The sequence below is a fragment of the Polychytrium aggregatum genome, assembly GCF_025602895.1.
Source record: "Polychytrium aggregatum strain JEL109 chromosome Unknown BJ171scaffold_23, whole genome shotgun sequence".
NCBI lineage: Eukaryota > Fungi > Chytridiomycota > Chytridiomycetes > Polychytriales > Polychytrium > Polychytrium aggregatum.
This window is the reverse complement of record NW_026516225.1, coordinates 305,474-329,141: the sequence shown is the minus strand read 5'-3', so window position 1 is coordinate 329,141 and position 23,668 is coordinate 305,474. Positions and strand designations below refer to the sequence as shown.

Genomic DNA, 23,668 nt, shown 5'->3' with positions numbered 1-23,668 from the left:
CCCATCCATTCCTGCAGACCAAGGGCCTTGTGGGTGCTCTGGATCCACTTGGTCGCCTGGGGGGTGTCTTTCGCTTGCGGGGAGCCATCTGGCGAGAAAATAGCGACGATGGCTGGTTCTACCCTTGGGGAAGAAAGAATCTCCTCAAAACCAGCGCATTTTTGGGCTGGCAGAGATACTGTGCAGTGGCGTCCTTGATTCAGATCCAGAAACGCATCGCTCGCTCAATCAGTCGTGGGAAGACATCTTGTCAAGGAGAGTCTTGCCTGATAGCCAAACGATCATGTCATCTCGCTGACACACAGCCACGCTTGACTAGGTTTTCAACCAGAGAGATTCAGATGGTGGTGGTTCTTGTCCGCAATCGGAGTGGAGCTTCCAACAATGATACAATTGGTCATTCCTCCACACCAATTGCCCACCACCACCGTCAATCGGCTCAAGGTGATACCAAATGCCGTCAACCGACCATGGCCGGATTCCAACTTTTGCTGCACCTTGGTCTACAGCGTGTATTCATATTCGAGATGAGCAGCCGCGAGGGGCCGGAATAAATTGATAGGGATATGCTTTACCGGGATCGATCCAGCCTGCCATGATCACGCGAGCTCCACGTGCGTCTCGCAAAGAGCAGCGTTTTCTCGATCATCCGATCCGAAGTCGCTCGACCATCCGATTCAAGGCCCTCGTCTCATCAGCCCATTGCAGCCAGCACAATCGCCCGCCGCGGACCCGATATGGCATCCCCGTACCCCATCCGGTTCTCTCTACCTGGCCAGAAAAAAGAGCGGCCCTCGCGAGCGGCGGCCTCGGCTCTGCCCTCGGTGCGTGAACAGCTCGTCCAAGACCGCGAAACCGAACCTGTTGGCAACGATGCCAGCTGGGGACACCTCGAAAGCCTCCTGGGATCGACACTGGATTTTGACGATGGAGACATAATGGATACCGAGCCGCCAGAATCCCAGATCAAGGTCGAACCTACCGAAGCAGGAGGTAGCTTGCCGATGCGCTTCGTTGCGAGCCCCCATCTGTCATCTTGGCCGGTGGGAGTTGGATCACTTCCAGCCTAGCTTTGCCGAGCTCGTCCAGGTTCCGAATTACAACACGAATGTGTCTCCTTTGAGTCCCGACTAATCCGAGCTTTCCTGGCCTTGGTAGATACCCTTGCAAGCGCCTCGAACGAGCCCATGGAGTTTCGACTCTTCCAGAAGGTTGCAGCCGTCAAGCTCGAGGCCGATGAGGTTGCTCCCGTTCGGATCGAGCGAGAAATGGAGGTGTCGAGGTAAAATCCCGAGCGGGTGTACTCCACACTCGCCTCCACCTCTGCAGGAGTCCGTGAATGTCATGGAAGAGCAAGCTCGGTCAGTGCATTTGCTCTGCTCGCCCTTCTGATCGAGCATCCGTTCCTGCTCCACGTCTGCCAACCAGCGAGAAGGAAGCAGCCAAACAGGAGCTCTTTGAACAGATCGTCATCGAAGGCACCCAAGTCATCGAGCAGTCTCTGCAGCCATGGGTATGAATCCTGTCTTGAAACAGAAGCACATTCGCTGAGGCCGTTTGGGGCGTTGGTGCAGAGCGCGCCTGCAGTGTCTCTGGCTGTTCGACATGCAGAGAATTTCTCGGTGCTGTTCATTGACGCCTCTTATATGCTCAATCCGCTTGGACTGCACCCCGTTCTGTTTCTTCCTAGATACTGCGGAAGCCTGGGAAGGTTCTAGTGGTGCCTCTGGGTGACGAGCCAGGAGCCGTTCACAAGCGCAAGAAAACGAGCCAGAAGAAGCGGCGGGCCGAACGGCTGATACGAGAAGGCAAGTTGGCTCGACGGATCAAATCGACGTTGCCTCGTCCCCGAGGCCCGGCATTGTCGTGGCTGGATGCCATGCGACAGCGAGCCATGGCGCAAAAGTTCCGGATTGTAAGGCATGGGATTGTCTTTGTCCACCCCGAGCTCCATGCCGTCGTTGGAATGCCAAAGACGTCGGTCCAGATGGAGAGGACGCTCGGGCCCAAGCACCCGTCCCAACACAGCAAACCGGAAAGTAGCGGTGTGAAGGCCGACAGGACGCTCAAGCGTCCTCGACCGGCAGCATCGGAGACTGCGTCCAGTCCACCAAGCAGCACTCCAGAACATGCACATCGAGCTCAGGACGCCGAGCTGTCGACTCCAGAGCGCAAGCGCCGAACCCACCGACGAAAGCCCAAGAAACTGCAGGATGCCGAGACAGCCTGATGGGAATGTCAGTCGATCAAAGCGGCTGGGATGCTGCGAAAGCGCGACAGAAACCGGGAGCAGTTCGAACTCCGCCCCAGCCACGCAAGCCACGCCGATCCAGGCCAAGCCACACCAGGCCCGAAATAAAGGCTGGATCCGCCGCGATCTGCGCTTTGCCCACCAGGAATTCGCGAACTGAAGTCGGATGCCAGGCGCTCTCGTTCGAGAGCACCCCGACAGCGCTTGCGCTTGGGGATGCTTGCTGTCCATAATTGCAACTTCGCAAGAGAAACCTGTTGGTGATGTGTAGCTCGCCCGACCCTCAACCCGTGGGCTTGCGAGCAAGGATCTAACAGATATTCCTGCCGCCGCTGAAGCAGCCGGCTCGGCGTGTGGTGTTCCTGTGGCGGATGCTGGGGTGTTGTGTTGCGCGGCGACGGAGTCGTTCCGCCCAGAGCGAGGCTATCGGGTGCCTCTGAACCCAGCCCAGAGACGGCAATTCTTCTCATCTCTGCCGGTGGGCAAGGTGCTCCTTGAGCCGATCCACTCGTTGATCGCCAACAGCCAACGCCGAATGAAAAATTCATTTCCGGCTGCGCGATTTTTTGTTGCCGCACTCGGTTGATACGGCCTGCCACGGCAAGCGGACCATGTCTGCTGCTGGCTCGCATCCAACCTCCGCCCAAGCACCAGCCATCATGGACGTCGAGCGCTGCGACTCTGACAACGACTCTCTGCCGCCGTCGATGCCGCCGCGCAAGTACCCAAACATCCTCATCACGGGTACACCGGGCTGCGGCAAGACTACCACATGCGAGCTTGCGGCAATCGCCACGGGCCTCACCCATTTGGAAGTCGGCAAGCTCGTGAAGGAGCGAGGTCTCCACGATGGCTTTGACGACGAGTTCCAGAGCTGGATTTTGGATGAGGACAAGGTCGTCGACGAGCTCGAGCCCGAGATGCAGCAGGGCGGCCGCATCGTCGACCATCACGGCGCCGACTTTTTCCCCGAGCGGTGGTTCGATCTGGTGGTGGTTCTCCGGGCTGACACCCAGGTTCTGTTTGGACGACTGGAGCAGCGGTAAGGGGACCTTTGAGCAGATCCAGTGTCGCCATCATAGCTAGCGTTGCCAGCATCGCCGATGCCACCGGCGCGAGAGCCGATTCAGAGATGCTTGGCTGGGCTGAGTCTGGCTTGACTTGGTTTGGCAGATTGTTCCTCCTGGCAGCTGACCACTATCCTATTCGGTGCACCACCGCTGCCTGTACTCGACAGAGGCTATTCGTCCAAGAAGATCGAAGAGAATATGGAGTGCGAGATCATGCAGGTCGTGCTCGACGAGGCCCGCGAATCGTACCGGCCCGAGATCGTAGTGGAGCTGCCGAGCAACACCGTCGAGGACATGGAGAACAATGTGGAGCGAATAGAGAGCTGGGTCACTCAGTTTGTACAGGAACGAAGCGAATAGACCTCCCTCTGTGATCGATTCACCCGGGGCCTCGCCAAATGCCCCTATGCATCTTTGCTGTGCTTGCGTGGCCTCTCGACCCGGATGCTGGACCCGCCCATGTCCCGTCATCGTCTGAATCGTCTGCATCGTCTCCATCGTCTGTATCGTCTGCTGTTGTGCAGTCTCTGCCGACAACAGAGGCAAACGGCTCTCCAGCCCTGTGTTTGGGCCTCGCAAGCCCAGCAGCTTCGGCAAGCTTCGAATGCACAATCCTGATTCGTGTGGCCCATCTGTTTGCAAGCCCGACGACCAGATGACACACTCTGACCTGGGCTGGCGGGTCCAGTGCGGGCGATGATGACCCATTCTGGCCATAAAACGACGGACCGATCGCCCATCCGCATTTGCCATCTGTCCCTGCTAAAGCTCAACTGCCCTCGATCGATCTCATCTCCCTGCCCTCGGAACCACAACCTGCTGCTCCGACGCGATCAATATGCTTGCGCTGAAACTCGTCCGCTCGGTCGCTGCGACTCCCTTTGCCCTGTTGCGACCCCGGTTCTCTGCCCATCCCCACATCGCCATCGCTTCAGCGTTGCTCTCCGGGTACGTCGTCCAGCTTGCATGATCGGCGGGAGGCGAGTCGATCGGCAGTTCACAGCGTCTCTGCGTAATGTCGTTGTCGGCCCCATCCCCTGGGCAGCCCAGACGACCTTCTCATCGACTGTACCGTTGTTTCCCAGGCTCCGCCAGTACACCATTGCACTCAACCCGCAGCGTCTCAGCGACATCAACGGACTATTGCCTCCAAACTTTCACCAAAACTATCGAGTGACCGGATGGCTCGGGGCTGGTGCCTGGAGCGAGGTCTACGAAGTTATGGACAACGAGTCCAAGAGCAAGGTTGGCTTTCACCTCCAAGAGTGCCGATCTGCACCGCGATTCCTGGCCAGGAGGCGGACGGCAAGTTGTTTGTCGATGATGGACTGAGTGACTGATTATCATGTTCTTGCCTCCCAATCCAGCTTGCCCTGAAGTTGATTCCAAAGGACAATCTGCCAGGGGTGAGTTGCTCGTGGAACTGCGGCCGTAGCGCAAGCGGTCGTATGTGCATGGTGTGCTGGCGTGAGGGTCACTGCTGCTGCTTCTGTTCTTCAATAGCGCTCGCTGACGATGCGGGCAAATCTCTAGGGCTCGGACTCCTTTGAGGCTTCGTACGGCCCTTACCTGCACCATCCGCATCTAATTAGCTACGGCCGGTGCTTCGAGACATCCAGCCATCTCGCTGTTACCATGCCCGTCTTTGGCGAGCCACTGGCAAGCGAAATCCAAAGCAAAGGCTACCCAGACCGCCCAACGGCACTGGGTTACCTCGTCCAGGTTGCAGATGCGCTCTGTTACCTCCACCAGAAAGGCGTCTCCCACGGCGACGTTTCCATCTCAAACATCAATGTCGACGGAGCAAACGCCGTGCTCCTCGATCTCATGGAGAGCTCGCCGTTCAGATCGTCGAGCGGCGGTGTGCTGGACGGATGTGCCGATGAACTCAGCCACGATATCCTGTGTCTTGGACGGATCGCTGCTGAGCTGCTGGTTGTGCGCTCGGAACTCCACGGCGATCGAAGCGAAATCCGAGCCGCCGTTCAGGGCTGTCGAGACGCAGTCAAAGGTAAGCTGCCCGACTCCTGCATGCGCTGAAGAAGAGTGGCCATCGGTTGGGCGGGTGGCAGCCCAGGGCGAAGGCAGAGGCGAATAGCGACTATCCAGGCCGTCGCTGGGTCGCCTCCCTCGAGACGGCGATGCTTTCAATTGTGGCATGGGCTGAATGGGCGCTCAAGATCGTCACAGCATTGACTGGCAGCTCCAAAGCTCGCATCTGGGTACCTCCTCGTAAACTGATATCGATTTGTTCGGACCCACACGGCCCGCGCTCGTCTGCATTGTATCGGTATTCGCAGAGCACGCAGAGTTGGTGCTGTATCTCTGCTCCGAGCCTGCACCGAGTGCTTCCCAGGCCCTTGCTCGTCTCAAGGCCCTCGCCGCATAGGCCATTATCCGCTGCTGCTTGGACATGCACGAACTACATGTTCTCGATATCCATTCCACCGTTTCCGCAAATACATTTCTCTGCTGATTCTACAACTGCAGCATTACGAGCCGCTTTCCTGCCTTCTCGGCTGGATTTGGACTTGCGCTCGGCTGGGGACTCCTCGGACAGTGGCGGGATCGAGATTCGGGAGGGGGCAAACAACGGTTCATTCGGCGCGAAAACCTTCGGCGGAAACCTGGCGTCATTGCCATGGACCACCAGACGACGTCTTTCGCATGAAACTGGACGGCCTGGCACGATGCCCATTTGCTCGGCTGGCGGACCAGACCTGCGCCTGTGGTGCAGCCAAGTCCACCCGCTGGATCCCAGACGCGATGGTGGTTCCCACGGACCAGCAGACCAGCAGACCAGCCATCCGATCTGCTGCTGAGCTGCACCGGCTGGCATCGAGATGCGCTGGCGATCGGTGCAATGTTTCGTCGATCGACAGCGCACCACCCCTTCAGCCCTGCATGGGACTCTGTCAGCTGGCAGCACCTGGCAGCATCTGGCGCAGGCCGCGTCCAGGGGGTGACGCCAGCCCCTCGCAGGGCCGCCCTTTGGGTCCGGGAGGGATGCAGCAACGGGCCGCGCCACACCGCCGGCAATTGGCCGGCCAGCGGCGTGCGACAAACAACGCGCCCCACGCCCCCGATGCCGCGGCTGAGCCGTGGGGAGGCTGCGCACACTGCGGCACAGCGCTGTGTGCAGCACCGCCGCGCAATCAGCCCCGCGCTGTGCGCCACCAGCGCCGCGGGACGCAGGGCCGGTGTGTGGTGCTGCGCGGCTAATTGCGCCTTGTTGGCGGGCTGGGCCGGATCCAGACTCGTGACGACCTGTGCGCGCTTGCCGCCGCACGTCTGCGCTGTACACCCGCTCCTGCCGGCACGACCCTCGTTGTCCACCGCTGTCGCTGCTGCTGTTGCTGCTGCGACTGTGGCTGTTGCTGGCTGTCGCCATTGCCACTGTCCACTCGCCCACGCCACCGTGGCTCTGGGCCACTCGCGGCGCGCACAGCGTGCTGGATCGCGCCTTGTCGCCGCGCCTGTGTGGCCATGGTCCCACCTCGCTCGTCTCCTTTCCTTTCGCCGGCGAGCCGCCGTTTTCGCTGGCCAAAGACCACCGGCCTCCCCCGCCCTCGAGCCGCCTGCTGTCCTCCGTCCTGTCTGTTCCATCGCTTCTGTCGTTCTGTCGTTCTGCGAGCCTCGGAAAGGACCGACCCGCCGGCACTCGTCCGTCTCTGACTGCCGCCCTTGCCCGACCCGCAGCAATGCGACCGCTGAAGAGCCTGCTGCTGGGTGTGCTGCTGGCTGGAAGCCATCTGGCCCACGCCGCCAAAACCAGCTTCAACATCCTGATCGAGGTACGCCGCTGGTCCTTCTGCTCCCTGATGATGATAGTGGTGGTGTGGATCCGCTCTGCCGTCGGGAGCATGTTCCCGGGCGCTGCCTCTCGGCTGCTCGCTGCCCTCGGCCTCCACATTCGCCACCTCCGTATCAGTCAACGGACATTGGCAGCGCCCTCGATTCTCTTGCCCACCCGGACACACAGAGTCGGATGTGTCGCCGGCGCCCCAGGACACCGCCGGATGCGCATCAGTTCCATCGCTCTGTCTCCGCTCTCGCCTCGCTGCCAAGTTGCTTCGGGCCGAGACCCGAGGCCGCTGCCGTCGGCCCCAACCCCGTGTTTCGCTTCCACATCCATGGCACCTCTTCCTCCCTGCGTCTCCTGCCGGTTGGGCTCCCGGGATGCGAGTGCGGAGTATTTAGATCGGGTGTACACCCTGCGGCCCTTCTCCGTCCAGTGCGTTGCTCAGGGTCCTGGTTCCGATGCGTTCTTCATGATGCAACACCATCCAGACTAACGGTCTGTGCGGCTATACTCTTCCAGACCCCATCAGAATGGACTCAGTCGGCCAATACTGTGACTATTCAGTACTTTGTTGATCCCATCGCCGCCAACAACGTCTTTTCGTCCTCCAGCTATTACGTTGTGTACCTCAAAAATAACGTACGTTGCTGCACCTGATACTGCTGCACCTGATACTGCCGCTGCTGCTGCCATGTCGATCGCGCGGTGTCTTCGTATGCGTCGTCCCCAACGCACACATCCCGGAACTCGCTCGTGGGACTGACCCTCGGCTCGCCTGATTGTCACCATTCACTCACCCACATCCCCCACATCCCAACCACCCGCACCCATCCACGTTGCCGTCGCTGCCCCACGCGTCCCCAGATCACCGGCAATCCTTGGACAAATATTGCTCTGCCTGGCAACGCTGGCGGCGGATTCCTTCCCGATCCCAGCCCCTCGGTTGACAACGTTGTCTCGATCGACACCCAGGTCGATCCAAGCCTTGAAACCGGGTTTTGGCAGATTGCCGTCTGCGCCTCTCCCTGCTCCTCTTCCACCAGCCGGTTCTCGTCCTCATTTTTGGTCTCGGTGAATCCGTCGGCGACCCGCGTCAGTGTTCGGAATATCGTTCGGTCGTCAACTCCATCGTCGGCCTCTGCAACCGATCCGGCATCTGTGGCGCCCTCGCCAGCTTCGCCGAGCCCTTCTCCCTCTTCCTCCTCCTCGACTCCGAATGTCATTCGTCCATCCGTCGTCGTTGTTGCTCCTCAAGCCCCGGTGACCAACGTCCCCACGGCCCCCTTTGCGCCGCCGGCCGAAACAGGCAGCTCTTCGATCAGCAATACCGGATCACCCGGCGGATCGACTGTCAACAGCTCCTTCATCATGGTCGGCGCCGCCGGCGTGATTCTCGTCCTGGTCGTCGGCGCCGTGGTGTTGCGCCGACACTATTCGTCCCATGCGGCTGAATCAAAAACCCCCGAACCCCCCAATGCGCCGCCTTCGCAGGTCCCCCTTGCTCGCACCATCAGCCCCACCCACTCGGATCGCTCGTCGTGGACCGGACCATCGCCCAGCTTCACGTCGCTGTCGCAGCCAAGATTCACCGCCGAGGACGTTGCCGGCAAGTCGCCGACCTTGTCGATGCTGGAGCAGCTCGTGATCGAAGCCACTGCCTTTACATTGACCCGCAGTGTAGACAAATCTCTAGAACGCCCGCCGCGGCTGCAGCTGATGATCTCTGCGGACCTCCCCGCCGAGCTTCCTGCTTTCACCCTGAGTCCCCTGCCCCGTATCCCAGAATCCCCTCCCGCCAGCTTCTCCGTTCCCGAAGGCGAGGCCAGCAGCGCGTCCGAGCAGCAACAGTGAGTCGAGCCTCTGTCGACGACCGACCCCACCAGCCAGTCCTTCATTGCAGCTCCGTGACTGCCGGCTGCTAACAAGCGCAGTCTGTCGGCCGAGGACCTTTGCCCGAGGTGTAATTCCCTGCCGATTCTCTGCAGCCCTTTGATCGACCCTGCTTTGTTTGCTGCCGTCTGGCGTATGGCCGATATCCCCGCCTGCTGTCTCTTCTATTGGTCCCCTTGACTCTATGTCCGTGCGTCCCGCTATACTCCCCGCCCAACTCTCGTTATCCCCGCTCCGCTCGCTCTACTCGTATCCAGCCTTGTCAAAGTTATTTGTTGCTTGCTTTCTGAATATATTGTTTGCACAAATGGAAGGAAATGGAGCGGAATGAAATGGTCGCCCCGGGTCGTTTGCGGGCTGCGACCCTGTTTGCGGGCTCCAGATGCTCGCTCCCGTTCGTCAGTTCGTCTGGATTGCGGCGCCGTCGCACCCAAAGAGCCAGAGTCCCAGGGCATGTCCCGTGCCGAGACGGGTCCAGGACAGGGCCAAGCTCGCCCCCACATCCCGCCCCACGCTTCCCGGCTCCATCTGCTTCCATCACATCTTCTCCCCTTGGCCGGCTGCGAGACATGCCTGTTCCCGAGTCAAGCATCGAGGATGCGCTTCGAGCCCTGGTCGAAGTCGAGCGAGCCCGCCTGAAAGGCGATGCCGAACGGGTGAGTCTACGCCTGTTCCGCATTCTCCTCTCTTGAACGCCGTTCCTAACCGATGCCAACCCCCCTTGCCGTCTGCCACAGCATGATACGCTCGTCGCTCTGCTCACCAAATTCATGGTCGAGTTCAAGGTATGTCCCAGTCGCTGTACCCAAGACCGCTGCTATGATCTCCCTCCTGATATGTGCTGGGCTGTGACAGCAAGCCACCGAGTCGCTCGCAGGCTCGATTTCCCGACTGGTAGGTGATATTGGTTCCGTTCGGTTTGTCCAGGCTTGGCCTCGTCGCTGCTGCAGTGTCTCGCTGTATTTACTAATATATTTGTCCGTTTCTCTGACATGCTTTTCCTGTGAAGGAATCGACCGTTGGCGAGCTTTCCACCAGACTCCCAGCTTCATCCTCCTCCGCCACCAGCCGCAAACAAGCCGATTCTGGCGACCGACCAGCCAGCTCAGAGCCTTCCATGGCTGTCGCCAAACTGCCAGTATCCCCGCTCGACCTCAGTCCAGCCAAATCAGACATCAAACAAAAGATCTTTATCAGCTACTGTTGGAAGAACAGCAGGTTGGTCTGGCGTGCCATGTGTTTCAGAGAGTTGCTCGAAACAGCACAAAGTCCGCTGCCTCTTTCCTTGAAGAGGAGGGGACTGCCTCCCTTCTACAAGCCTTGGCAGCCGATTTCCTTTTGTTCTCGTTCACAAAACTGGCTGACATGATGGACACTCCCCGGTGGCATGAACAGGTCCCAAGTGCAGAGGGACATTGCTGAGCACAAGGCGCAGGCCCAGTCGATGGATCTGGCAGGATGGTACAGTTGATCCAGAGAGAAACGGGATAGTCACCACGGGCATCCATGACGTTCATGCAAGAGAAGCGATGGCTCTCACAACAGAAACAGCATTAACAATGTTCCGCTCCGGACTCGCACAGGTTTGATCCGCGGGATCTGGCCAAGCAGATACGCGACGCCGGCCGATACTCCCCTTGGCTTGATGTCGATGAGCTCGGAATCGGCAAGGAAGGCGACCTGTTTGGTAGTCTGGCGCATGCTATTGCCCACAAAGGTATGTTCTGGCGCTACCGAGGACTCTGCGCTCGCTGCCTCGGCCCAAACTCGTAGAAAGCTGAGGGGCAACCGCAGATGAGCCACTGCACAGACTCTTGTTATCCATCGGCCAATGAACGGTGCCGTGTGCTGACCCACTGCCGTCTCTAAGCGGCCATCGTTGTTGCGCATGTGTCGGACGAGTACGCGGCAAGTTTGAACTGGTAAGCATACTTGTCATGCTAAGGTGCGATACGAGCTCGAGAGAGCTCGAGAGAGCAGGGGTGACCCGGGACTTGCGATTCCGTGGGGCTACAGCTATGACTGACTCGCTGCCCGCGAATTTGCCTCGTCCAGTCAGCGAGAATTTACTTTTGCGGCCCAGAACAATATCGAAATTATCCCAGTCATCGGTGAGCCCTCTGCTTCCTGCAGTTCCAGCGACGCGACTATTCCCTCCGATGTGCCCGTCGCTGATAGCTGCTGGCCGCAATCTCTCAACAGTTGGCCTCTCGGATAAGGCTAAAGAGCGCCTGCGACAAGCTTCGAACGGAGCCTATGACTCGTGAGTTTATCCTGACTCGGCTTCGATTTGTCTCAGGACGAGTGACCTGGCCTAGTGCGAGTCGGTATGATGGGACGGGAGCACTACCCCTCACCAACTGGATCTGTCATTATGCAGAAAACTCGAATCATGGCGATCTACCGGAATCGGAATTCAATTGTGCAACATGCTGTGAGTTGCCTTGGCGAATCTTGGTCTTGGTCTTGGTCAGGGTCTTGGTTGCCATACTTTTGCCCGCATGTCTGATGATGCAGAATGACGTGATAGGCAGGCTCGACGCCCATGAGCTGGCCTGAATTGCCGCGCTGCTCTGGGGTTTTCCCGAGATGGCTCCGACTCATCTGTGTTGCTCATATGCTTTCTTGTGCCTTCGGCCGACTTTGCCAGGTATCTCGACGCACGAGTGGAGAGCCCCGAACTGCTGTCCAGCAAAGCAGAAGAGATTCTCTTCAGGATACACCAGCGCATGGACAAGTACATGAGCGAGCAGCAAAGGCGCCAAGACAATCTCCGTGTGCGTCCCGAGGGACTCAAGACGTTATGGGATGCCGCCGACGTCTGCTCGGTGCCTGCCCTCATGTATCAGGTCTCGCAGTCCCCCAATATCAACATCGATGCGATCAATCCTGAAACTGGTCAAAGTCCTCTGCACTATGCTGCTCGGCACGAAGACGGTCTCAACTTTGTGTCCTGCCTCCTGCGACTCAACGCAACCGTTGACTTGGTCTGCTCCGAGGGTCGGACGGCTCTGTATTTCGCCGCTGCCCATGGCTACGCCGACATTGCTCGGCAGCTTCTCGCCAGCGGTGCCAACCCCAACGCTTTCACCAAGGACGGCATGTCGCCTCTGTTGATTGCAGCCCAGAATGGCCACCTGGATGTCATCCGCGTGCTTGGCGAATACGGCGTCAATCTGCTCTCCACCAACAACGAGGGCGAAAGCGCCCTGTACAAGGCTTGCGAGATCGGCAGCGAAGATATCGTGCAGTATTTCGTCCAGCACGACATTGATGTCAATGGCACAACTCGCAGCCAGATGAGCGACCTGCTCGTCGCGTGTGTCAAAGGCCATCTGAACATTGTGAAGCAGCTGCTCGCAAACGGCGCCCGTCTTACCGACCGCAACCTCCGAGGAGCCTCGTGCCTGTATTTGGCTGCCCAGAACGGCCACATGGACGTCATCCGGACCTTGGCCGATGCCGAGCGCAAGGCGTTGGCGGACTTTTCAACCGATCCAACCCCGGTTCCCGACAGCGACGCAAAGGCAGTGGGCGGCTTGACAGCCGCACGCCCATCGCCTCTTGTGGAAGAAGCCGACCGCGAAGGATGGACGCCTCTCATCATCGCTTGTTGGAACGGCGATGTCGATGTCGTCAAGGGCCTTGTGGAAGAGCTGGGTGCCGACATCCATGCCCGCGCGCTTGACGGCACCACAGCCCTGTACGTCGCAGTCCAACGCGGAAACACCAATGTCTTCAAGCTCCTACTCGAGAAGGATGCTGAGTATGCAGCCCGAAGTCGCTCGGAGGACTCGGCATTGTCATCCTCAGCCAACAAGCCGACCCGTATACCTCTGGTGAACCAGGAACAAAAGAACGGATGGACGCCGTTGATGGTGGCCTCGCTCTTTGGCTGTCTCGAGATTGTCCAGGTTGCTGTGCGAGACTACAATGCCGACATTGCTACCAAGAGCATCAACGGAACCACAGCACTGTACTTTGCGGCCCAAGCCGGGCACATCAACATTGTGCGCTTCCTGATCGACAATGCCTGTGCCACCGAGGAGGACCGCCGACGGATGGTTAACCAAACCCGACGCAACGCCTGGACGCCGCTCATGATTGCTGCCGGAAACAACCATCCGGATGTCGTGCGGTGCCTGGTGGACGAGTACGGCGCCGATTTGCTCCTCCAGAACTCAAGTGGCCAAAGCGCACTCTTTGTTGCAGTTCAGTGGCTCGATGCGGGCGGCCTTGCCTTCATGATCGACCGAGAAACGGATCTCCGGATGCAAACGAGCCCTGAGTTGGCGCACGATCGGAAGCAGGCTCAGCAGCTCGTTGTCAACCAACCCGACGCCAAGGGACGAACACTCTTGATGGTGGCATGTTTCAACAACAGGATCGAAACCACCCAAGCCCTGCTGGAAAAGTACTCGGTCTCGCTCACCCACACCAACGATCCTGAAGGAACAACGGCAGTTCATCTGGCAGCCAGGCTTGGCTTTGTGGAGATGCTGAAGCTGCTGTTCGAACACCAGCGCACAACCAATCCCGCAGGGCTCGCCGCCCTTGTGAACGTGCGCAAGCTGGAGCAATGGACGCCGCTCATGGTTGCAGCGCTGAATGGCCAAGACGAGATATGCCGTGTCTTGCTGCAAGAGTACGGCGCCGATCCTTGTGCATGCAGCAGCAACGGCGCTACTGCCCTCTATTGTGCTGCTCAAAACGGCCATCTGAAAGTGGTGCGACTGCTGCTGAACGAGCATTCCGCTCGCGGCCAGCTGCCCGAGATGATCAACCGCTCCAGACACAACGGATGGACGGCGCTGACGGTGGCAGCGACGAACGGCTACTCGGACGTTGTCAAGTGCCTCGTGGGCGAGTTCCGTGCCGAGATCGACAGAGCAACGGCACACGGCAGCACAGCATTGCTCCTTGCCGTCGAGAACAACGACCTTGACACCACTGAGTATCTGCTTTCCCATGGCGCGGACCACAATCGAGCCGACAACGACGGCGACAGCGCCTTCTTGCTGGCGTGCTATTGCCGAAACATCGAGATCCTCAAGGCACTCTTGCAGCACGGCTGCCGAACTGATAACGTCAACCAAAGCGGAGAGACCGGTCTCACCATGGCAGCAAAACGAGGCAATCTCGACGCCATCCGGCTCCTGCTTCAAGCCCAGCCTGGTTTCGCAACGGCCGAGGTCGAGCGGGCGTTATCGGTTGCTGTCCAGGCCAATGCGGTGCAGGTTGCAAGCATTCTGCGCAAGGAGCTGCAGCGCCGTGCTGCCGGGGAGGCAGGGCCTCTGACCGAGGGCGGAGAGGCCCGAGAAAAAATGGGCAATCGAGCTGACTAGACAGCAAGCACCGCACGGCTGTCTGTGAAAGGCGCTTGGCCAGGCGAGTCGCCGAGAATGGACCTGGGGACGGCAGCGCCCATGGAAGCCGGCGACTCAGTCGCTGTTGCGGTTCGTTGGTGATGTAGTCTTGCGGGTCACTCTTGAGTCCTGAATACACATGCGTCGTTACAGGCGTGTTTTTGTTGAAACGGGATACCTCAAATGAGCTCGCTGCTGAAACAAAAGTGTATCACGTTTTTTTTTCTGGTGGGGTCTGCTATCGATGAAACCTTCTCGGTCAATCGTGCACTGCGACTCGCTTGCTTGTTGTCTCTCCGGTTTGTTTCACTGCGTGTGGCCGCCACTTTGCTGGGCGGCTTGCAGGTCCATCCCAGCCCATACCACCACCGCTGTGCAGCCAGCCCCCACCAGCAACCAAGGCTGTCGGGTGGTGGTGGTGGGGATCGCCCTGTTTTGCCTCTGTTCTGCTTCGCCGGCTGGCCTGGTTGATCAGGCTGGCCTGGTTGATCAACCTCGCCATCTCCCGCTCCCCACAACCCGCCCAGTCCTGCCCCACCGGCAAAAGCAAGGCGTCTCAAGGCACCCGCTTGTCCCCCCGCCTCCGCCTGCCAGTTCATCAATAGCCGTCGGTCAAAAGGTGACAGCGACGGCCCCGCCACATGGCCCTTTCTGGCAAGCTTTGGGGGACAACAGTGCCTCTTTGCTGGCGTGTCGTGGGTGCTCCCGTTCCGTCACACACGTCCAATCATGGCCGTCTGGAAGATGCTTGTGCGCGCACCCATCCCCCATCGGATCCTTTGCTGTGCAGGCGCCCTCCACAGCGGGTGCTTGTGCTGCTGGCCCCGCTGCGTGTCTGTTTGCGGGTCTTTCCTCTTGATTGCCCATCTGATTGCCCTTGCCAGCTCGCAGGGCTGTTGATGTATTGTTTCAGCGTGCCTGCAGGCCACACCCGCAATCCTGTCGCAGCCCGAGCCAATCTCGCTGGCATTTCTCCCAGGAAACTTCCTGGCCATCAATCAGGTTGACTTCCAGAGCGACTGCTGGCTCCCTCTGTCTGGCACTGTTACGACCCGGGCAGCCACACGACCCCGTGCCAGCAGCCTCCCACGCCCCGCCCACGCTGCCATCTCATACTCGTCTGTCCCCGCTTCACAGCCTCCCCATCCAAACCTCATATAATCTTGCACCCTATGAATCCACTCTCCTTCGTGACGCTCTCATGGCTCTCGGGCCTCCTCCGCACTGGCTCCAGTCGCAAGCTGGATGGACGGGACATCGAGGCTGTCACCGCCAAAGTACAATCGGATGTCCTGATCGACCTTTTCCGCCAACACCGCGACCGGCTGCTTGCCCCGTCCCTGCTCAAGGACAAGACGCCGCCGACTCCGAAAGCACCTGTCATTGACTCCAAATCCCTCTTCATGATCTACTGTCGGCTTTTCTTCTGGAGGTGGTATGTATCAGTCATCCGGTGGCGCCACGGTGGAGAGCCATGGCACTCTTTGGTCGGGGATGCAAGCCATAGCAGGCCCCAATCGCCCACCTATTGCCCACCTATCGCCTGGCAAAGTCACCGTTGCGCTGATGGTCCCTCCCGCCGCCATATCTGGTAGCTGGCTGACATGTATCATCTGTTGTGATGCTCCGCCATGCATCTCGGTTCCTCCTTGGTGCCATCTGCCCGCCGGGCTACCTCTCGGCCGCTTTCAAGGCTTGCCTCGTTCCTGTGCTCCGCCATCAACATGGTTTGCCGTCTTGTCACGCCGCTGATTCTCTACGAGATCATAGAGCAGCTCTCGGGGCGGCGCTCAGTCATCAACAACGGCTACGCGCTTGCCTTCTTGATGTTCCTGGCCAATCTCGGAGCCGGCTTCTCTCAGGCACTCTCCACCCAGATCGCCACCAAGGTCTCTGCCGACATCAAGGCTCTGATTATCAGCAACGTCTATGAAAAATCATACCGTCTCAACGCCAAGAGCATGGCCAGCTTCAGTGAAGTACGTTGCTGGGCGTGGAGGCAGCATTCTGTGACACTCGTTGTGTCGATGCAGGTGTGATATCGGATCAACCAGCGATGCTGACGGTCATCCGCCGCAATGAACCAGGGCTATCAACTTGTGCTCGTGACTGTGGACAGCGACATGATCAGCAATGTTGCCAAGAACGCCGAAAAGCTTGTCCTGGTTCCAATCGAGGTGGGCATGGACGGATGCTCGGGCGTGCCATGTTTGAGGATCCGCGTTGCTGTTGTGGCTCAACCGAAGCGGGCATATTCGCCACTCGTGCTGGCACCCACCCACCATATCCTCCACATCCTCCGCTGAGTGTCCTTCATTCCGCTCCGCAGGTTGCCGTCACAATGTTCCTTCTGTCCCAGTTCTTTGGCCTCCGCATTGTCACGATTGGTGCATTGGTGACGGCTGCTTGCCTGTTGCTCTGCGGCGGAGCCTCGATCTTCTTGGGCCGCTTCCAGCGCAAGATGCTCTCTGCAAACGACAGTCGTGTCTCTCTGCTCGAGGAGATCTTGGTCAACATCCGCACGGTCAAGTTGCAGTGCTGGGAATCGCTCTTCGAGAACCGCGTCAGCGCCATTCGGTAAGCAGCATCAGGCGGCTCAAATAGTCTTCTTTTGATGCGATCCAATGCAATGCAACGCAATGCACTGACTCGCAGTCGTCCCTCAGCGGGAAGATGCTCTCGGGTCTGGCGGGCTACCTGGTGTTCAACGTCATTCTGCTTCTTCTGGTTTTGGTGAGCCCATCGTTGCCAAGGCAGTTTGTCTTCTGGAGATCAACCCGCTTTGTTGCTGATCCGTGGCCTCCCTTCAGATTGTGATGTATTTGCTGCCCAGCATCGTCTTTGGTGCCTTTTTGGTATGTACTTGATCACCACACCCGCAACGATTGGTGTTGTTCGGACTCGGCGGGCTTATGTTGGTCGAGACGCTGCGCATGTCGCTCAAACCCATGTGTCTGACCATGGCGAGTGCTTTGTCGACGGCCCTACTTCTCGTCACAGATCTCCAACAGCGAGGCCGTCCTTACTGCCAACATTGCCTTCCCGTCCCTGAGCTTGCTCGGCCAACTGGAGAGCCTGTTTGTGTTTCCGGTTGCCACCAGGTAGCGTATCTTCGCTCGATACGGATGCGACCGCTGAAATGATGGTTGTGCGAGTGCTACGAAGCGCTGTTCAATCCCCCGCGGTTGCGACTGATGCTGGGATTCACTGGGTTGTATCCCTCAGCGCTATGGGACAGGCCAATGTGTCTTGGAAGCGATTTGCGTCCTTCTACTGCGCCGACGAAGTTGAAGCACCACTCCGTGATGATGATGAATCCAGCAGCGACGCTGGATACGCCATCCGGATCCAGAACGGATACTTCCGATGGGATTCTACCCCACCGGCACCTAAGAGGAAGCGATTCAACTTTTCAAAGTTCAAACAAAGCCTCCGCCGCAAGCACAAGCCTCAAAACGACGGCGGCTTGGTTATCATCCAGGATTACCCCTTGGACCCTGTTAGAATCGGGAGCGACCTTGACAAAGCTACAAATGGTTTGCACAAAGACAATCCAAGCTCCCAAGGTGCAGACATTGTCAACAGCAGAGTTGCGGTGTCAAAGTACATGCAGGCGTGAGCATTAACACCCGACCTCTCACTCCAGCCGGGCTAAGTGCCTCGCACACCACCATCTTCAACTCGCCTTCGCATGGCAGTTCCATTTTCGGAGAGGTCTTGCTCTCCAAGAGCTCTTTCGACAGCTCCGGGTCAAGGGCTAGCCACGGTTCCCAGCTACCGCTCTTTGAGAATATCAATCTTACGATTCAGAAGGGCTCGCTCGTCGCCATCGTCGGAAAGGTGGGCTCTGGAAAGTCGTCCATCTTCTCCGGCATCATCGGCCACATGAGCAAGCTCTCTGGCACCACAACCATCAGCGGAAAGCTGGCGTACGTTCCGCAGCAGCCTTGGATCAAATCGGGCTCGATTCGAGACAACATTGTGCTGGAATCGGACGGTCCAGATACGTGCGAGCGACTCGATCGAGCGGTTCGCTGCTGTGCACTTGGACCCGACCTAGACATGCTGCCGGCTGGAATTCACACTCAGCTCGGAGAACGCGGGGTGAATCTCTCTGGCGGCCAAAAGGCCCGGATCGCACTAGCCCGCGCGGTGTTCAGCGATGCCGACGTATTTTTGCTTGACAACCCGCTGAGTATGTGATTGCGGCGGTGTCGAGGCGGGATCGTTTGGTTTGGCGGGAAGAGCACATGAGTCGCTGTGGACAGCGGTATGTCGCCGGACAGCCGAATATCGCCGGACCGCCCGAGAGAGTTGCTCTGTATCTTGTGCTTTCTAACCTCCGGTTTTGTCTCGCATCAGCCGCATTAGACACGACTGTGGCCAAACAGGTCTTTGAAGATTGCATTGCCTCCAACACCGGCATTCTCGGCGACAAGACTCGGGTCGTCATCACCAACCAGCTCTCATTTCTGCCGCTGTTTGATCGCATCATCATCGTGGACAAGGGCAGGATTGTTCATGACGACACATATGAGCACCTTATTCAACTCAACAGCCCCGAGGATCTGTTTGTAGACATTGAGCCGGTACGCAGCCCGGTGCATCGACTTGGTTTTCTGCGCAGCAGAGCGCGAGTGCTACCGATGATGGGTGCAAACTCGCTAAGATTGATTCCAAAATTATTGCAGACCGACGATGAAGAAGTGTGTCTTTCGCAAGAGAACATGGCAGCTGTTGATTCGGCCAACCAGATCCACTCTAATGACGTCGATGATACTGATGAGCTGGAGACGCCAAAGCCAACATCTGGCTCTGAGCAGCCTGCGCAAGCCCAGCCAACGCAGTCCATCATTGCCAGCGAGGAACTCCGCCACGGCTCTGTGGGCCGCAAAGCATATGTACGTCACCGATGCTTGTGACTCGAGTCCTTCAGACAGGGTTTGCTCTGCTGCTGGACGGACTGAGAAGCTCACTCCTGTTTCTGCTATATCCAGCTGGATTACTATAGATACACCTCTGGGTATCTTGGCATGACGCTGCAGATCATTTGTGTGCTGCTCATAATTGCCGCCAACATCAGCGCCACTCTGTGGCTCAAGTGAGTATACCTTTGGTGTCGTTCACTTGCCTCCTCCCTGCTGCACTCCCTGTTGTCTTCCCTGTTGTTCGCTCGTGCTGTATTGGCCACATACCCCAGGGCTCATATGAACAAAAGGCGACTGACTTTTTCTTCTCCTACAATCGTCCGATTCCAGTGCTTGGATGGGCGAATCGTCCGGCATGAGCCAGTATGACTCCTGGATGATTTATGCCATCTTGAATGTCCTGCGCTACTCTTTCACAGGTATGTTTGCGGATGCCCGAGCGGCAGTGGGTGGATCTCCTGATACTGTGCCACATGACACTCATCGCTATCGTTGTCTGTGCATCAGGGCTGTTCGTCATTGTAACCATGCGCAAGTAGGTTTACGGAGACTGCTATGCTGTGTGGACTGATGAGTGTCGGGCGTCGTTCACGTTGATTGCAGTGGAGGGGAAGGTCGATAGGCGTGCATGTTTGAATGTGATGTTTCACGCGTGACCATTATGGGTTGGCGATCGAACCGCCGCATATCGACTGACCGGCGCTGGGATCATCCAGCTCCTTTGTTGGATCCCGACGGCTCCACGCGCGATTGGTGCAAAAGATTCTCTCGGCACCACTGTCGTTCTTTGAGTCGCAGCCTGTTGGAAGAATCCTCAACCGTTTGAGCAAGGATATGGAGTACTTTGATCAGTGTACGAGCCGAGCTTCATCTACGCACTACTCTGGCCAATGCGGACTGAAAGTGCAGATGAATTGCTAATCCACTTTGGCCAAGCGAGACTAGGATATGTCCCCGTTCTCGTCCACGTTTACATTGTGGCTTAGCTGCTGTCTCGATGGCCGCCATACTCACATTTGCATTTACTCTGTCCTTGATCGCGGGGACACTGCGGCTGAAAACCGATAGTCCAGGCTGACGACATCATGAACAGCTTCTGGGGCATCAGTAGTCTCTTCTGTGCCCTCTTCTATAGCATCTACGCTGCACCTTGGATTGTCGGTACGTGTGGTACCGCAGTTAGGACTCGGCCAGCTTCCGAGAGATATCCGTTGAGAGACGCTCACGGACACGTCATCTCACGAACCCATCACCGGGGGGGGGCATATTGGCTGAGCTTGAATCACGATTTCTGCCTTCTTACACACCCGTCAATATGCCCATGAATTTTGCTGCTCTTCTCAATCCAGGTTTCTATGTACCAATAGCTTGGATAACTTGGAAGCTCTATGGATATCTCCGGTACGTGCCATCGTTCTGGAACTGACCAGCGGAGCAGTCATTTGCTCAGGCTACTGGGTTGGCGTTGACACGCGACCGTCTTACTTGCCAACAGCATGTCTCTGCGTCAGCTTAAGCGTCTGGACTCTAATAAGGTGTGTTGAGTATGAACTACGGGTTGGTCTCCAAGTTTACACAAAACCGTGCCTATATTGTGACTGGCGATTGCTGTGCTGGCGCCCCGGTCATAGGTGGACTCGCACTTGTCGAAATCTGCAGAGATCCACATCCACACGGACACTCACTCACAGCTTTCCCCTTCCGATGCCTTTTTCGTTTTCCATCCAAAACCTGCTCCATTGCATTTGGGGCCTCATCGGTGTTGATCCATCTCCCGTACAATCAACCAACCCATATCAATTGCTCGCTTATCCCAACTTAGCGGGGAACGCTCAACTCACACATTGCCGAGTCATTCTCGGGCATGCTCACAATTCGAACAAACGAGGTACTTGGCTTTGATCTCCGGCATCTGCTCCAAAGCGGCGCCGATGGGCACAAAGAGTGAGACTTTTCGTACTCAATCGTAGGCTTAGCAACATTGCTCCCATACACCCAGTGCCAGGACAAGTTCATTGCCAAACAGCGTGTTCTCACAGACGAATCCAGCAATCTGTCGCTGTACCTTGCGTGCTCGTACATATGGATCGAGTTCCGGCTCTGTGTAAGCCAAGCGTGCTCGTCATCCGCATCTTCATCCTGCACCACACAGCACTTTCACGCTGCCATGTATGATCGCTGTGCTGACATCGCCATGCCCCGCTGTACTATCGCGCAGGTCGTCATTGCGCTGTTCACGCTTGCATTCCTGGCGATTGCCATGGCCGCTCATGTGCCAGCTGAGTTGATCGCGCTGGCGCTGATTTATATTGTCGACTTCCCAGCATATATTAATGTAAGTGCTATCTGCTGCGTGTACCTCGACCCGGCCCAATATCAGTCAAAGTAGACCAAATTTGTACTGACTCTATTGCCTTATATCGTGCTGATGGCAAACACCCCGTCTCCAGTACTTTGGAACGTACTATGCCCAAGTCGAGCAAGGCATGAACACAATCGAGCGATTCAGCTTCTATCTCGAGAACGTCGAGTCCGAGGAGGTCTTCAAGAGCTCGGGCGAGAAGCCCGAGGAGCCGGACTGGCCCAGCAGCGGTCGCATCCAGTTCGAGGATCTCGAGATCATCTATCCCAGTCGGCCAAACCGTCCAGCCCTCGCTGATATCAATCTCGACATTGCTCCGGGCGAGAAGGTGGCGATTGCTGGACGCACGGCAAGCGGCAAGAGCACCGTCCTGAACTCACTCTTCAGGCTGGTCCGACCCTCCAAGGGCCGGATCGTCATTGACGACAGAGGTAGGGTCCTGCTTGTTGGTGCTCGGTGCCCCAGACTGCCGTGGCTGTATCCAGGCTGTCCCGGAGACACCACTGACTCCAGATCTCCACTGCATGCCCTCCCTCAATCTGCTGTTTAGACATCCAAAATGTCGACCTTGGGCTTCTCCGACGAAAGATCCAGATTCTTCCCCAGGAAGTTGTCCTGTTTCATGGCACGATCCGATCGAACATCGACATGGAGGGCATGCACTCGGACCAGACAATCTGGGGAGTTTTGGAGGTATGTCCCGCAGATTGGAGCAGCGCGATGGAGATGCTTGGTCGTCCAGCGCCCCTCGCATGGGATGAGCCTCTTCTCTTGCCCGTTCGAAAGCTCACACGGCGACGGTGGCTACATCGTCCGACTTTCCCCTCCAGAGCCTTGGGATTAAGGACGAGATTTCAGCGCTCCCGAACAGACTTGAGAGCGAAGTGCTGCCACGAGGCGAGGTGGGTTTTCAAACCATCGGCTCTGTCGGAGCAGGACCAGATGTGCGACGGCATTGCACCCGTGGGAACGAGTCATCAATGGCACGAATGGACGAGGCCTCCATCGACTTCTCGAGACGGGACGTACGACTGTGCGGCGAGCTGGTCGCTGAGGGGTGTCGCATGCCCCCGGCATACTAACCTCTGGTCCCGATATGGCTGCCGTTTAGAATCTGTCTTTGGGACAGCGTCAGTTGCTGTGCGTTGCCCGGGCACTGGCAGCCAACCCCAAGATTCTGGTGATGGACGAGTCCTCGAGCTCACTCGACAAGGAGTCCAACGCGGCGCTCAACCAGGTCATCATGGAGGCCTTCTCCGACTCGACCGTCTTGAACATCACACACCGACGTATGTACTGGGCGGAGACTGTTGGCTTCTGTGCGGATTGTTGAGAGGTCGCTGGATATTGTTTTAGCATCGGCCGGCGCGGCGGCTACAGCATGGACTCGTTGTTGTAACGCCGACGCTAATCAAACTCGGCTGATCTTTCAGTGGAAACTGTCCGAGACTTTGACCGCATCGTCGTCCTGAACGCCGGGCGCATTCAACAAATCGGAGCCCCGGGCGATGTTCTCACGATGACACCCAAGCCATAAGCACCTCATTCGTACAGCGTTCCCAGAACGAAACCAAACAGCCCAGCCATGCGATTGCTTGTCTGGCTGCGTGCCTCTTGCGACTTGCTCTCCCTCGTCTCGCTCCTCCTTCTCGGCTCTCTCTTCATGCTCGTTTCCCCTCCCCCCCCCAAAAAAAAACCATTGCATCCACCGATCCGGACGTCGCTTTCGACTCCGCCAACCCCGCCCTGACGGGTGCTCGCTGCTCAGCCGCCTGCTCCGGACACGGGCGTCCGGACCCGCGCAACCAGCCAAGCCCGCTGTCGCGGTGGCCATGGGGCCCGTGCCCTGGCGGCCTGTGCGACATGGGACAGAGCGGCCGCCCTCGGACACCAACCGGCGCGTTCGGTGCGGGGCATGGGCTGCGCAGCCAGGCGCGAGTGGTGTCCGGACAGTGTCATGGTGTGGGTGGATGGATGGACAAACGACCGGCAACGGGCC

At 58.0% G+C, this 23,668-nt stretch overlaps 6 protein-coding genes across 6 annotated transcripts; all 6 read left to right on the top strand.

Moving 5' to 3' along the window:
* Nucleotides 1-737: 737 nt before the first annotated feature.
* BJ171DRAFT_582806 (uncharacterized protein) lies at nucleotides 738-2,230 on the top strand (the record flags this gene model as incomplete). Its single annotated transcript, XM_053114216.1, has 4 exons — nucleotides 738-993; nucleotides 1,159-1,282; nucleotides 1,429-1,513; nucleotides 1,691-2,230. The coding sequence occupies 4 exons, from the start codon at nucleotides 738-740 to the stop codon at nucleotides 2,228-2,230; spliced, it is 1,005 nt and encodes a 334-aa protein (XP_052965741.1).
* A 728-nt stretch (nucleotides 2,231-2,958) lies between these two features.
* On the top strand, nucleotides 2,959-3,681 carry BJ171DRAFT_424986 (AAA domain-containing protein; the record flags this gene model as incomplete). The annotated part of the gene is made up of 2 exons (XM_053107697.1): nucleotides 2,959-3,293; nucleotides 3,489-3,681. The coding sequence occupies 2 exons, from the start codon at nucleotides 2,959-2,961 to the stop codon at nucleotides 3,679-3,681; spliced, it is 528 nt and encodes a 175-aa protein (XP_052965740.1).
* A 138-nt stretch (nucleotides 3,682-3,819) lies between these two features.
* BJ171DRAFT_509210 (kinase-like domain-containing protein) lies at nucleotides 3,820-5,835 on the top strand. Its single transcript, XM_053111361.1, has 5 exons — nucleotides 3,820-4,269; nucleotides 4,407-4,566; nucleotides 4,689-4,727; nucleotides 4,855-5,332; nucleotides 5,622-5,835. The coding sequence occupies exons 1-5, from the start codon at nucleotides 4,160-4,162 to the stop codon at nucleotides 5,708-5,710; spliced, it is 876 nt and encodes a 291-aa protein (XP_052965739.1). The 5' UTR covers nucleotides 3,820-4,159; the 3' UTR covers nucleotides 5,711-5,835.
* Nucleotides 5,836-6,826: 991 nt separating this feature from the next.
* BJ171DRAFT_509203 (uncharacterized protein) lies at nucleotides 6,827-9,331 on the top strand. Its single transcript, XM_053111360.1, has 3 exons — nucleotides 6,827-7,115; nucleotides 7,643-7,762; nucleotides 7,988-9,331. The coding sequence occupies exons 1-3, from the start codon at nucleotides 7,023-7,025 to the stop codon at nucleotides 8,972-8,974; spliced, it is 1,200 nt and encodes a 399-aa protein (XP_052965738.1). The 5' UTR covers nucleotides 6,827-7,022; the 3' UTR covers nucleotides 8,975-9,331.
* A 1,895-nt stretch (nucleotides 9,332-11,226) lies between these two features.
* On the top strand, nucleotides 11,227-13,794 carry BJ171DRAFT_138247 (ankyrin repeat-containing domain protein). The gene is made up of 4 exons (XM_053105696.1): nucleotides 11,227-11,276; nucleotides 11,394-11,447; nucleotides 11,664-13,353; nucleotides 13,410-13,794. Exons 2-4 carry the CDS (start codon nucleotides 11,443-11,445, stop codon nucleotides 13,461-13,463), a joined length of 1,749 nt encoding a protein of 582 aa, XP_052965737.1. The 5' UTR covers nucleotides 11,227-11,276; nucleotides 11,394-11,442; the 3' UTR covers nucleotides 13,464-13,794.
* A 1,450-nt stretch (nucleotides 13,795-15,244) lies between these two features.
* Nucleotides 15,245-23,380, top strand: BJ171DRAFT_509197 (P-loop containing nucleoside triphosphate hydrolase protein). The gene is made up of 27 exons (XM_053111359.1): nucleotides 15,245-15,381; nucleotides 15,517-15,814; nucleotides 16,073-16,358; nucleotides 16,467-16,556; nucleotides 16,709-16,956; nucleotides 17,046-17,112; nucleotides 17,190-17,234; nucleotides 17,380-17,480; nucleotides 17,605-17,945; nucleotides 18,026-18,574; nucleotides 18,742-18,968; nucleotides 19,071-19,280; nucleotides 19,377-19,480; nucleotides 19,638-19,726; nucleotides 19,815-19,842; nucleotides 20,024-20,160; nucleotides 20,376-20,468; nucleotides 20,657-20,708; nucleotides 20,803-20,842; nucleotides 21,130-21,195; nucleotides 21,307-21,411; nucleotides 21,526-21,642; nucleotides 21,758-22,100; nucleotides 22,220-22,362; nucleotides 22,500-22,571; nucleotides 22,781-22,958; nucleotides 23,103-23,380. Exons 1-27 carry the CDS (start codon nucleotides 15,279-15,281, stop codon nucleotides 23,204-23,206), a joined length of 4,236 nt encoding a protein of 1,411 aa, XP_052965736.1. The 5' UTR covers nucleotides 15,245-15,278; the 3' UTR covers nucleotides 23,207-23,380.
* The last annotated feature ends 288 nt before the right edge of the window (nucleotides 23,381-23,668 follow it).

Coding starts and splice junctions, on each gene's coding strand:
- BJ171DRAFT_509210 (XM_053111361.1), top strand. CDS start 4,160: ATGCTTGCGCTGAAACTCGTCCGCTCGGTCGCTGCGACTCCCTTTGCC. Junction 4,567..4,688: donor ACAACGAGTCCAAGAGCAAG/GTTGGCTTTCAC, acceptor CTCCCAATCCAG/CTTGCCCTGAAGTTGATTCC. Junction 4,728..4,854: donor CAAAGGACAATCTGCCAGGG/GTGAGTTGCTCG, acceptor GCAAATCTCTAG/GGCTCGGACTCCTTTGAGGC.
- BJ171DRAFT_509203 (XM_053111360.1), top strand. CDS start 7,023: ATGCGACCGCTGAAGAGCCTGCTGCTGGGTGTGCTGCTGGCTGGAAGC. Junction 7,116..7,642: donor GCTTCAACATCCTGATCGAG/GTACGCCGCTGG, acceptor ATACTCTTCCAG/ACCCCATCAGAATGGACTCA. Junction 7,763..7,987: donor TTGTGTACCTCAAAAATAAC/GTACGTTGCTGC, acceptor ACGCGTCCCCAG/ATCACCGGCAATCCTTGGAC.
- BJ171DRAFT_138247 (XM_053105696.1), top strand. Junction 13,354..13,409: donor TCGTTGTCAACCAACCCGAC/GCCAAGGGACGA, acceptor GATCGAAACCAC/CCAAGCCCTGCTGGAAAAGT.
- BJ171DRAFT_509197 (XM_053111359.1), top strand. CDS start 15,279: ATGTATTGTTTCAGCGTGCCTGCAGGCCACACCCGCAATCCTGTCGCA. Junction 15,382..15,516: donor ACTTCCTGGCCATCAATCAG/GTTGACTTCCAG, acceptor CCCGCTTCACAG/CCTCCCCATCCAAACCTCAT. Junction 17,113..17,189: donor TTCTGCTTCTTCTGGTTTTG/GTGAGCCCATCG, acceptor GCCTCCCTTCAG/ATTGTGATGTATTTGCTGCC.